This window comes from Chlorella variabilis (genome assembly GCF_000147415.1).
Source record: "Chlorella variabilis unplaced genomic scaffold CHLNCscaffold_2, whole genome shotgun sequence".
Lineage (NCBI taxonomy): Eukaryota > Viridiplantae > Chlorophyta > Trebouxiophyceae > Chlorellales > Chlorellaceae > Chlorella > Chlorella variabilis.
Window position 1 is genome coordinate 170,450 of NW_005435086.1, and position 10,167 is coordinate 180,616.

Genomic DNA, 10,167 nt, shown 5'->3' on the forward strand with positions numbered 1-10,167 from the left:
CCTTGAAATTGGGGTACTCCCAGCGCGTGTAATATGTCACGGGGACATCTGACTCGAGCCGATAGTCTGCATATCACGTGGCGGCAAGTGATAAAAAAAAAAAAAAAATGTCTGCGCAGTAACGTAAGTGGCAGCACGTGTTACGGATGCAGGCGATAGGAGGCTGGGCCACATGCCTCCGTACCAGCGGTGATGTTGGCGCCGGATTCTTTTGCCGAATAAATGGTTGGATAGTACTACCTTTACCTTTTACTGCCCACTCTCCATCGCATACATCACCACCCATTGTCCTTGGGGGCGAGAGTTGGCTTCCCCCCAGCCAGCCATGCCGTCCAGCGTGTTGTAGATCACTGTAAGGGCAAGGGGCAGAGGGAGGGATGGGGCAACTGTCTTGAAACAGGCATGGCAGGAAGGGAGGCTGTCCACTTTGCATCTTCTACCGCCTCACCGACATCCGCCTTCTGCTTGTCCTCGGTGTAATCCCAGGGCACGGGGCAAGGAAACGCATCGCACGCAAATCCCGGCTTCTCCCATCCTGGTGGGCATGCTGGCAGGTGGTGGTAGGCACGGCCCACATCGAAGAACAACAACGGCTCAGCCTTGCTTCCAGGCTCGGCCTTGCTTCCAGGCTCAGGTGCCAGGCTGCCAGGCTCGGAGCCCGGCTTGTCCTCTGCACCGCTGCCGCCGCCGCTGCCCTGCTCAGCCTCTTCTGCTGCACCGCCCTGTGCGGTGCTTGTGCTGCTGCTGGTAATGTTGCTTGCACCGTCCCCGCTGCTATTCTCCTTGCCGCTTCGCAACACCACCAGCGCCGTGCTGGACTGAAAAAATGTAGCCCCGACTATGAGGCACAGCACCGCCACGACAGCTAGCCGTGATAGAATTACGCCCTTGCCCTGGGGCCGCAGCTGGCCCCTCTTTCGAGCAAGAGCCATGGCCTGTGGGGCGGAGGGCAGGGGCTGGTCAGGCGGCGAGAGGCGGCGACCGCCTCAATGCCGCACCCGCCCTGCTGCTGCTGCTGAGCTGCCACAGGTGCGAGGACCAGCTTGGCCTGCTGTGTGACACGCAGCTGTAGCGCCACACGCAGCAGGTGCAGTCTGTCCAACTCAGGCAGCTTGCATATCAATGCGGTATTTGGTCGAACTGGCTCAATACTTGGCCTTTTTGGCCGCAGCTCTGCGAGGCGGCGGAGCGCGCTGGTACAAATGTACGGCACAAGGCACAAAGCGCTGCGCTGCCCTCGCGGGTGGCAGTAGGTGAGTGCTGTGGGGCTGTACTCCACCGCCAGCGCTCTTGCAACCAGCACAACACGGGGTATCAAGGGAAACTTGTAAACCCCACCGGGAGACGCCAGCGCTGGCTGACGCCTCCATCGGAAGGTAGAGAAAGCAGGGCATGAAGCGTCGGAGGACGCAGGATGCGGCAGCAGAAGATGCGGGGGCAGAGCCGGCGGCGGCAGCCCACCCGCCGCCCACGGAAGTGAGCTGCCGGCTTCCAAGAAGCAGCGGCAGAAGGAGCCGCGGCACGCCATGCTGCCCGCATTACCCACGGTGGTGCCTCCGGCTCCAAAACCAGGAGCAGACCGTGCAGCATAGGCAGCTTCGTGCAACTGGGCCGCGCTCAGATCGGCCATGGAGCAGCAAAATGGCCAGCCATGCTGGCGCAAGAAGCGTGCCGCAGACGGTAGCGTCGAGGCTGCGCAGGACGCTGTGCCTGCCAACCGTCGAGGCAGCAGCTGCCGGGGGCCGCCGTGGCGTGGTGAGGCGAGTGCTGCCGTGTAGCAGGGGCGGCTGGGGTGCCGCTGGCCGCCGCATTGCCTGCCCACCTCGCCGGCAGCCCCGCACAGGCTGCCGTTCCAGGGCCTGCTTGCTTGGGGCACAAGACAACAGGTCCACAGAGGCAGCAGCTGTCGGGGGCCGCCGTGGCGTGGTGAGGCGAGCGCTGCCGTGTAGCAGGGGCGACTGGTGTGCCGCTTGCCGCCGCATTGCCTGCCCACCTCGCCGGCAGCTGGGTTGTCTGCTTGCCGCATCCAGACACAGACCCCAGTCACGCTCGGCCAATACGCTGGAAGAGCACTCTCAAGGGTTGGTGGTCTCTGAGGGCACAAACAGCTAAACACGTATATACATCGAAGTAATGTACAAAGAAGCGAGCTGTGTGTCAGGAGTTGCCTAACGGCGAGAACATAAGGCAGACAGAGGGGACGCCCCAATGCGGGCGTGGGCGGGGAGCGGGCAGCAATAGCGGCAGGGCAATTCGACAGGAAGCGGTACGGGTGCAGACAGCATGTATGGCAGCAGTGTAGCCTCACGGCGCCTTGCCCCCGCCCGCGGCCCGGCTGTGCAGCCAGATGTGGTCCCGCAGCTGCTGCTCGTTAGCGCCAAAGAACTGGTCCACCTTGCGCCCCTTCTTGTACACCGCAAAGGTGGGGGTGTAGGTGACGCCCTTGACCACCTCGTGCATGTAGTCCACCTGGAGGGGCAGGAGAAAGGAAGAGAGCGAGAACAGTGGTTACCACAGCATTCTGGGCGTCGGACGCTCGGAGTGCAGCGTGGCGTTCCGGCCACTGTGCCACAAGTGGCGGAAGGATGTGCTGCTGGAATGATTGAGCACTGCTGCCTGCCTCCACCTACAGCATCTGGGCTGCCGCGCACCTGCGCCACCGCGTACTTCAGCTGCGGGAACTGCTTGGACAGGGACACAAAGGCGGGGAACATCTGGTGGCAATGCGTGCACCAGGAGGAGCCAAAGTTAACCACAACCTGCAGGCCGGGAAGGGGTCGGGGTTGACAGCGACACATAGCATTGCGAGGTGACGGCAGCAGGCATGTGGGCTGCCTGGAACGGTGCGGCGACTCCAGCCAGGTACTTCAGTGCATCCCAACCCAGTCCAGTCCCAACAGAGGCAGCGCACAGAGCTTTACCGTGTCGTTGCGGCTGCGATGCAGCAGCTCCTCCAGCTGCTCGTCTGTGCGCACGCCCGTCATGTTGGGCAGCACCTTGACGACGTGCGACTTGCGCACCGGCTGCAGCCCAAGGAGAGGCGCAGGCAGGCATGTTCACAAGCCCGGGCGGCGGGCGGTGGTGGCGGCGGAAGTCGGTCGGGTGGTTTGCAGCTCCCCACCTGCAGCCTGGCCCAGGATGTCGGTCTGAACCGCTCAGACGGCTGCTCGAACTCGTCGCGCAGGCGCCAGGCCCACTCTGCCATTACGGGGTGTGGCTTTGCCAGGCCCTTGGGCTGTTTGCAGAGGATTGTGGACGTGCTGATGGGTTGCAAAGAGAAGAACCAGCTCAATAGGCGCCGAATTGGCGCCAGGAAAGGCTTGGAAAGGGCCGGCCCATCTTGATGGCGCCCGCCATGCATTGCCGGCCGCATCATTGCAACACTAGCCACATTCCCGCCGATATCCCCAGAACTCGACAATGGCTGCCCAGGTGGCCGCATGCTCCCGCCCCACCATGCTGCAGTGCAGCCCATCTGGCCGCACCACCCAGCGCACCCCGGCGGCCTTCCACGCAGCGGCACCCGCCAGGCGCATGGCCTCCGTGAGCAGCATTAGCGGCGCGGCCAGCCTGGCCGCCGCGGCACCCGCCCGGGCCGCCACTCGCTGCCGTGCCGCCGCCGCCGTCTCCGTCCGCAGCGAGATTAGCTGTGAGTGGCTGGAGGCAGCAGTCAAGCACCCGTGCCTGCGCGCAACGGATTACCGTTGATGTGAACCAAGCTCGCCATGTGTCTGGCTGGCGCTCGAGCTCGCCTACCAGTGCCGCTTCCTTCGCTGGCCACTGGTTGCTCCGGCCCACAGCCTCCCTCGCCCGCCTGCCATGCCCTCGCAGACGTGATGATCAAGCCCGACGGCGTGCAGCGCGGCCTGGTGGGGGACATCATCAGCCGCTTTGAGCGCAAGGGCTTCAAGCTGGTGGCGCTCAAGCTCTTCCAATGCACTAAGTGAGGTTTCTGGGAGGGGGTAGCGGCCGTGGGGCCCCTCGCCTGTGGCCCGAGGGGGATGGGGGGCACCTGCCGCTTGCACTCCCCATTGCCAGCGCTGTTCGAAGCAGCATGCCCGCTCCCCTGGTCGGGCACGCTGTCAAAATCGGCGCCACAGCAGCGCGTGCGCCGCGCCCGCCACGTGCGGCAGGCGGCCACAATGGCCTGGCTTGCCTGCCCGCGGGCGCAGCACCACATCCACTCATTCACTGCCCAGCCAGTCGCCATGCACATACACGAGTGTACACATACCATGCCACATACCATGCCCCTGCACGCCCTCCCTCAACCCGCCTTTCTGCAAGAGCCTCATTGTCCCCATCGCTCGTACTCTACAGTCCCAGGGCCCCTGTTCAGCGGAGCTGACTCGGCCCGCCTGCTTGCCCCTGCCTAACCCCGCTTGGCTGGTGCAGGGAGGTTGCGGAGGAGCACTACAAGGACCTGTCCAGCAAGCCCTTCTTCCCCGCCCTTGTCGAGTACATCCTGTCGGGCCCGGTGGTGTGCATGGTGCGAGCCAGTTCTCAATCATCTGTAGTGCACCGGCGCCTGGCATGCCTACAAGCAGTTACGGCCCTCGTCGATCAGCCGCCGCCTCACGCGTGCTGCCGCGCATGCCCCGCCGCCTCCCCCAAGTGCTGCAGGTGTGGGAGGGCGAGGGCGTGGTCAAGTCTGCCCGCAAGCTGATTGGCGCCACAAACCCGCTGGAGGCGGAGCCGGGCACCATCCGTGGCGACTTTGCGGTGCAGGCGAGCGGGGGCTGGCTGGGGGCTGGGTTTTGGGCAGCGGGTTTTGGGCAGCGGGTTAAGGTCGACAGCACACAGAGGGCTCGTGCGCGTGCCTCCATGCCTGTCCCTGTCCCACTCTGCCTGCAGGTAGGCCGCAACGTGGTGCACGGTAGCGACTCGACGGAGAATGGGGAGCGCGAGACAGGTCCGCCGCTGGCTGGTGTCGGCGGGCCTGCATTCAATACAACAAACAGTTGGCTTGACTGATCACGCTGTTCCCCACCTGCTGCCTCTGCAGCCCTGTGGTTTGGCAAGGATGCGCTCGTGGCCTGGGAGCCCGCCCTCAAGCCCTGGCTGCTCGAGTGATCCGGGGGGGGCGCCAAGCAGCTCAGCACCGCAACCGCTGGACACGCATCATTGAGAGCCCCTTAGCACTGCCAATTTTGAACGATATTCTGATTCGCAGGGGCTCATTGCTCCTTTTGGAACACAGTGCTGGAACAAGCCTGGTCAGATGGGGGCAGAGATGGGCCGGCGGGGGGCGACAGCACGGACAGGCGGCGGAGGGGATGGTAATGCAGGCTGTGACCCACAGCCCAACCTGTGCACCGCCACTTCGTATAGATGGTGAAGCGGGCAGGCAACTGCTGTCCGACTCGAAAATTAAATTGCATACAGCAGCAGCCCTGGCGGCCAGTATCGAGAGTAGAGGGAGCAGGAGAGGGAGCTAGTGGGATGACAGGATAGAGAGGACTAGGGTTGAGTGAAAAAGGGGGCGAAAAGGAACGGAAGGCCAGCCGCAACATTGGGCACGGGACATCAATGTGCCGCTGCCGGTGCTGCCACGGCGCCGGCGCTACGCTCCCAGCAGGAGCTCCATTGCCTGGTTCTCATCCCCGTTTGCCGCCTTGAGCGCCACCACCGCCTGCTCTCGCGCGAAGCCCATCTCGACTATCTGCTGTACCTTGGCCTCCAGGCCCACCACCTGCTGCTGCAGCACCCGGGAGGCCAGGGCGGCGCCACCAGAGCAGGCCCACCATCAGCTGCGACGAAGAAGCACAGCGAAACCACGCCACAGGTTGGCAGCAGGTGCAGCAGCAGCCTCACCGCGTGCGCGTACGTCTCCGTCCACTGCTTGGCCGTCTGCTGGTAGTCTGCAAGGCTGCCCATGTACTGCCGCGCCACCACCGCATCCTGCGGGTCGTCTGGCTGCGGCGAGGACAGCAGCGCCTGCAAGGGGGGGCATGGGGGAGGCGCGAGAAGGTGGCTGGATGTATTCCCGCTGCCAACAGTTGGGCGGCAGCCAGGCGAAAGCGGTAGAGTGGCCTGAATGCCTGCCTGCCTTCCTGGAGCAGCAGCAGGAGCCAGCAGGAGCAGCCGGCAGGAGGAGCAGCAGGCGGGGCGCGGCGGCGCGCCTGCAGGCTGAGCAGCGCGGTTTTCAGCGTCAGCGCGGGGCTCCACTGGTCCTTGAGGATGTCTAGGCAGATGGCGCCATTGGCGGAGCTGATGTTGGGGTGCCAGACCTGCGGCCACAGGCAGCGGGCTGGTGGGTACCGGAATGTGGCGCTACAAGCGGCACGCACAGAGCGGTTCGCCAAACGAGACGAGCTGGCAGCACGCGGCTGTGCTCGCCAGCCAGGTAGGGGCGGCGGCACCTTTGTGATGAACCGCATCTTGGGCGGCACAAAGGGGTACTGGTCGTCTAGCTCGATGTTGACATAGAAGATGCCGCCCTCAAACGACGTGTCACGCGGGCCTGCAGGCGGGCGGCGGCGGCGCGGCGGTCAAACCTGCTGCCCGGGCGGCCGGCCAGCAGCGTGACGGGGGAAGTCCACAGGCGCCACAACCCACCCTTGAGGCAGCCGATCAGCTTCTGCAGCGAGTTGCCTTGCGGCTCTATGGTCACGCCGCTGGCCTTGTCTCGCTCGATGTCTCTGACTTCTTTCTGTGGCACAGAAGCAACGATCAACTAACCAGCCATGGAGAACAGCAACAGCAACTGGTTGGCAGAGCCGCAAGGCATTGCGCGCTCCACTCCAGAGGCCGAACCTGAACTCTTCCAAGATCCAGCATTGCTAGGCTGCCGCAGCCCGCCGGCTACGTCTGGGATGGCTGTCGGAGCCGCCGGGGCAGGTGCTGAACACTGCTGCACGCTGGGCGCGAGGTAGAGAGTAGACGCGGGCGTGGAGAAGGATCAAGCAAACAGCAAGTCGAGTTGCCGAGTGATCACGAGGCACCCAGGCCGGCGCCACAACGCTGTGGCCGCTGACGGGGCAGGCGGCCATTGGCTCAGCTCTCCATGCGTGTATTCTGTAAAGTTGCAGGTTGTCGATAGGCATGCATTGGCAGGCAACAGTGGACAGGCGCAAGCACCCAGATTGGGCGTACATGGCAAGCAAGCACACAGATCGGCGGCGGGGCACTGGCAAATAATTCGCACATGAAGAGGAAAGGGATTTGGTGATGATTGGGGGTGATCAAATGTCAGAGGGAGTACAGATGGGGCGAGTCATGTGGCGTGAGTGAAAATGGATGTGGAACGGGTGGCATGGCGGCAGCTAGCATTGCTGGCTCCACAGGGCATTTATTTCTGAGCAGGAGAATTCTTCGAAGTTGAAAAGCCATGCCACAATAGCGGCCAGCCGGAAGGAAAGCTCACACACTCACACTCAGAAGGCGGCTTCCACCGTCACCTCTGCAAGCTGCAGCACGTCGGTGCTGACGCCCGGCTTGCTCCTGCATAGGCAGTCGCAGCGGAAGGGAGCAGGGTGAGTGAACCAACCAAGTCGCAGTGCTTGGAAGCAGGAAAGCAGGACAGCAACGCCAGTGTAGGGGCCACGGTCTGGGGGCTGCCCACTGCAGCAGGCCTGGCAGCAGCGGGCAACCATGCCCTGTGACTCACCGAATCTGGAGCGTGATGTATCGGCCGCGCAGCGGGCGCGCGCACTGCAGCCGCAGCAGCTGCCCCAGCGCGGTGCCGGCCTGGCCGGGCAGCAGCGCGCAGCGGGCATTGAGCGTGTGGGGGCTGCCCCCCGCGCTGGCCGCCGCCGCGGTGCGGAGGCTGGGTGGGGTGGACCCGACTCGCGCCTCCAGGTCGTGCATCCAAGCCAGCTTGAACCGGGCATCCTTGCGCAGCCTGACCTTGACTGCACAGAGGGGGAGGGGAGTGGGCAGGGGGCGAGCGCCAGGGGCGGCTGGTGAGGTGTGGGGCTGGGGCGCAGGGCGGTGGGTCGGGGGTCGGCCAGGCGAGGGAACACACGCATGCACGCGCGGCAGGCAGCAGGCAGTCCCCACGAGGCTCGCCAGCCAGGGGGACGGGACCCAAGGGCCCCGCTCGCACCTGCCGTCACGCTGCGCGGCTGCTGCAGGTCCACAACCCACCAGGGCCAGGCCTGGGGGCGGGTGGCGCTATAGGTGGAAGCGTTGCCATCGCGGGCCATGGCCGCCGCCCACAGCGGCCCCGGCCTGCTGCTCTGCCACGTGCGCCTGCTCTCCAGGCTCAGCGCCCGCACCACCAGCGGCGGAGGAGGGGAGGGCGGCGGCGGCCGCGGCGGCCTGGGCGACCGCGGCGGCGGCTTGGGCGGCCGTGGGGAGGGCGGGGGAGGGCGAGGCGGCGGCGAGGGGCGCGGCGGCCTGGGCGATGGCGGCGGCGGTTTTGGTGGCCGAGGGGAGGGTGGGGGAGGCTTTGGAGGCCTTGGCGGCCTAGGTGACGGCGGGCGGGGGCGCGGCGGCGGCGAGGGCCGTGGCGGTGATGGCGCCGCCCCTCTCAGCACTGCAAGCAGCAGCGGTGGGTGCGGCGGGTGAGGCAGCAGGCAGGTGGCAACCGGCGTGCAGCTTCTGGCACTGCGGGCGCTTGCCCACACCCAATGCCAGCCAAAGCAAGAGAGGGAGGGAACAACACAACAGACAGGTGGTGGACGTGCAGTTTGCGTGTGTAGACAACAGACAGGTGGCGCACCTATCCCAGACTCCACATTGGGGTTCAGAATGACCTCAGACTGCACCGCCGTGGCTGCAGCACAGGAAGGCAGCCGCGTGATGCATGGTGGGCAAGTGGCATGCGGGGGTGGCGCCCAGGCCGCAGCGTCTGCCCTCTGCTGCCCGTCCGCGCCTCACCGCTCCACAGCAGGCAGTGCACGGTGACGTAGTTCCTTGTGGTGGAGGCGGGCGGGCGGAAGAAGACGTACTTGCCGCACCGCACGTCCAGGATGCAGGCTGCGGGGGGTGAGGGGGAGGGGCAGGGGCATGGGGCAAAGGACAAATTCAGTGGCAAGGTCAGGCAGCAGGGGTGCACGGCGTGTATGTGTCAGTGGGGGTGGGGGTGAGGGTGGAGAGTGCAGCAGGCTGAGAGGTGCAGCCAGGCCAGGTCACCGCAGGGCGGCGCGGCGGCGGCGGCGGCGCCGAGCTAGCGCCAGCTCAGCGGCTCACTCTGCGTGCACAGCGTGTAGTTGGTGGTGGGGAGGGCCTCGAAGTAGGCTGCAGAGTCCACCCAGTGCAGCCAGCGCTCGCCGGGGCTGGGCACCAGGGTGCCTGCAAGGGGCAGGGGCGTGGGGAGCCCAGCAGGCAGGCCATGCGTGGCAGTCGGGGCGCTTGCACAGTCAGGGCAGGGCTGGCGCAGCAGGGTTGGTAGTGGCGCGCGATGCCTGGCTGTCAGAGGGCCGGCCGGGAAGCGGCGGCAGGCAGCACAGGCAGCCCACGGTGGCGCCGCGCACCCGTGCCGGGCGGGCTGGGCGGTGAGGGCGGCGGCGCCGCGGTCTGGCCGTACAGCAGCAGGCGCAGCGCTCGGGCCGCGTTCAGCTGGCCGCCCCTGCACACCAGCGCAGCGGGCACGCGGCGGTCACAAGCTGTAAGAAGGCCGGGCCAGGCTAGCAGGCCAGGCGCTCAGGGAGCCGGGCCCCAGAGCTCAGCCCACGTGTCAGGCTGTACAGGCGACACAGCCATGCAGATCCACTGTGAATCGAGTACGAGATGCGGGACAGGCAGCGGCACAGGCAGCGGTACGGCAGCGGTACGCACGAGGACACCAGCGATGCCGCCCCCACAAAAGGGTCCACGCTGCCCAGCAGCGCCTGCTTCACTTCCGCATACCCCACCGCCCGCTGCAGCGCCGCGTCTGCCGCGTTGAACAACATGGCGGCGGCGGCGGCCACCAGCGGCGTCGCCATGCTGGTGCCGCTGCAGCGGGAGGAAGGGAGGGCAGGGGGGAGGGTGTGAGGTGGTGAGGAGGGAGGTGGAGCGATCGCTTCCAGCGCCAGTGGGTGGCGGCAGCGATGAGCGGCTGGGACAGCCAGACGAGCCCAGCAGCCGGAGGCGGCGCTCAGGCTGGGGCAGGGCGAGGCAGGCGGCAGGCTGGCTGGCTGGCTGCGGCTTGCCTGAGCTGGGTGTAGTTGTTGGCAGGGTAGGTGGAAAGGATGTAGGAGCCGGGCGCCGCAATCTGAACCACTGCACCACAGGAGCGGC

General features: G+C 66.0%; 4 protein-coding genes across 4 annotated transcripts in view; 1 reads left to right on the forward strand and 3 right to left on the reverse strand.

Annotated features, from left to right (window-relative positions):
• Positions 1–1,122: 1,122 nt before the first annotated feature.
• CHLNCDRAFT_48451 (hypothetical protein) lies at positions 1,123–5,073 on the forward strand (the record flags this gene model as incomplete). Its single annotated transcript, XM_005851010.1, has 6 exons — positions 1,123–1,204; positions 3,832–3,943; positions 4,396–4,489; positions 4,624–4,722; positions 4,855–4,912; positions 5,006–5,073. The coding sequence occupies 6 exons, from the start codon at positions 1,123–1,125 to the stop codon at positions 5,071–5,073; spliced, it is 513 nt and encodes a 170-aa protein (XP_005851072.1).
• Positions 5,074–5,563: 490 nt separating this feature from the next.
• Positions 5,564–6,655, reverse strand: CHLNCDRAFT_19318 (hypothetical protein; the record flags this gene model as incomplete). Its single annotated transcript, XM_005851308.1, has 5 exons — positions 5,564–5,695; positions 5,815–5,989; positions 6,169–6,230; positions 6,363–6,463; positions 6,559–6,655. Coding segments are annotated over 5 exons (567 nt in total), but the record flags the coding sequence as incomplete, so codon positions are not given.
• A 721-nt stretch (positions 6,656–7,376) lies between these two features.
• CHLNCDRAFT_137579 (hypothetical protein) lies at positions 7,377–8,147 on the reverse strand (the record flags this gene model as incomplete). The annotated part of the gene is made up of 3 exons (XM_005851309.1): positions 7,377–7,443; positions 7,610–7,853; positions 8,048–8,147. The coding sequence occupies 3 exons, from the start codon at positions 8,145–8,147 to the stop codon at positions 7,377–7,379; spliced, it is 411 nt and encodes a 136-aa protein (XP_005851371.1).
• A 262-nt stretch (positions 8,148–8,409) lies between these two features.
• CHLNCDRAFT_137580 (hypothetical protein) overlaps positions 8,410–10,167 on the reverse strand; it is a gene marked incomplete at both ends in the record, with an annotated part of 4,289 nt that continues 2,531 nt past the window's right edge. Inside the window, 6 exons of the mRNA XM_005851310.1 lie at positions 8,410–8,479; positions 8,677–8,719; positions 8,824–8,922; positions 9,136–9,237; positions 9,420–9,514; positions 9,724–9,882. Of these exons, the coding sequence (XP_005851372.1) occupies positions 8,410–8,479; positions 8,677–8,719; positions 8,824–8,922; positions 9,136–9,237; positions 9,420–9,514; positions 9,724–9,882 (568 nt within the window). The remainder of the gene's footprint in view (positions 8,480–8,676; positions 8,720–8,823; positions 8,923–9,135; positions 9,238–9,419; positions 9,515–9,723; positions 9,883–10,167) is intronic.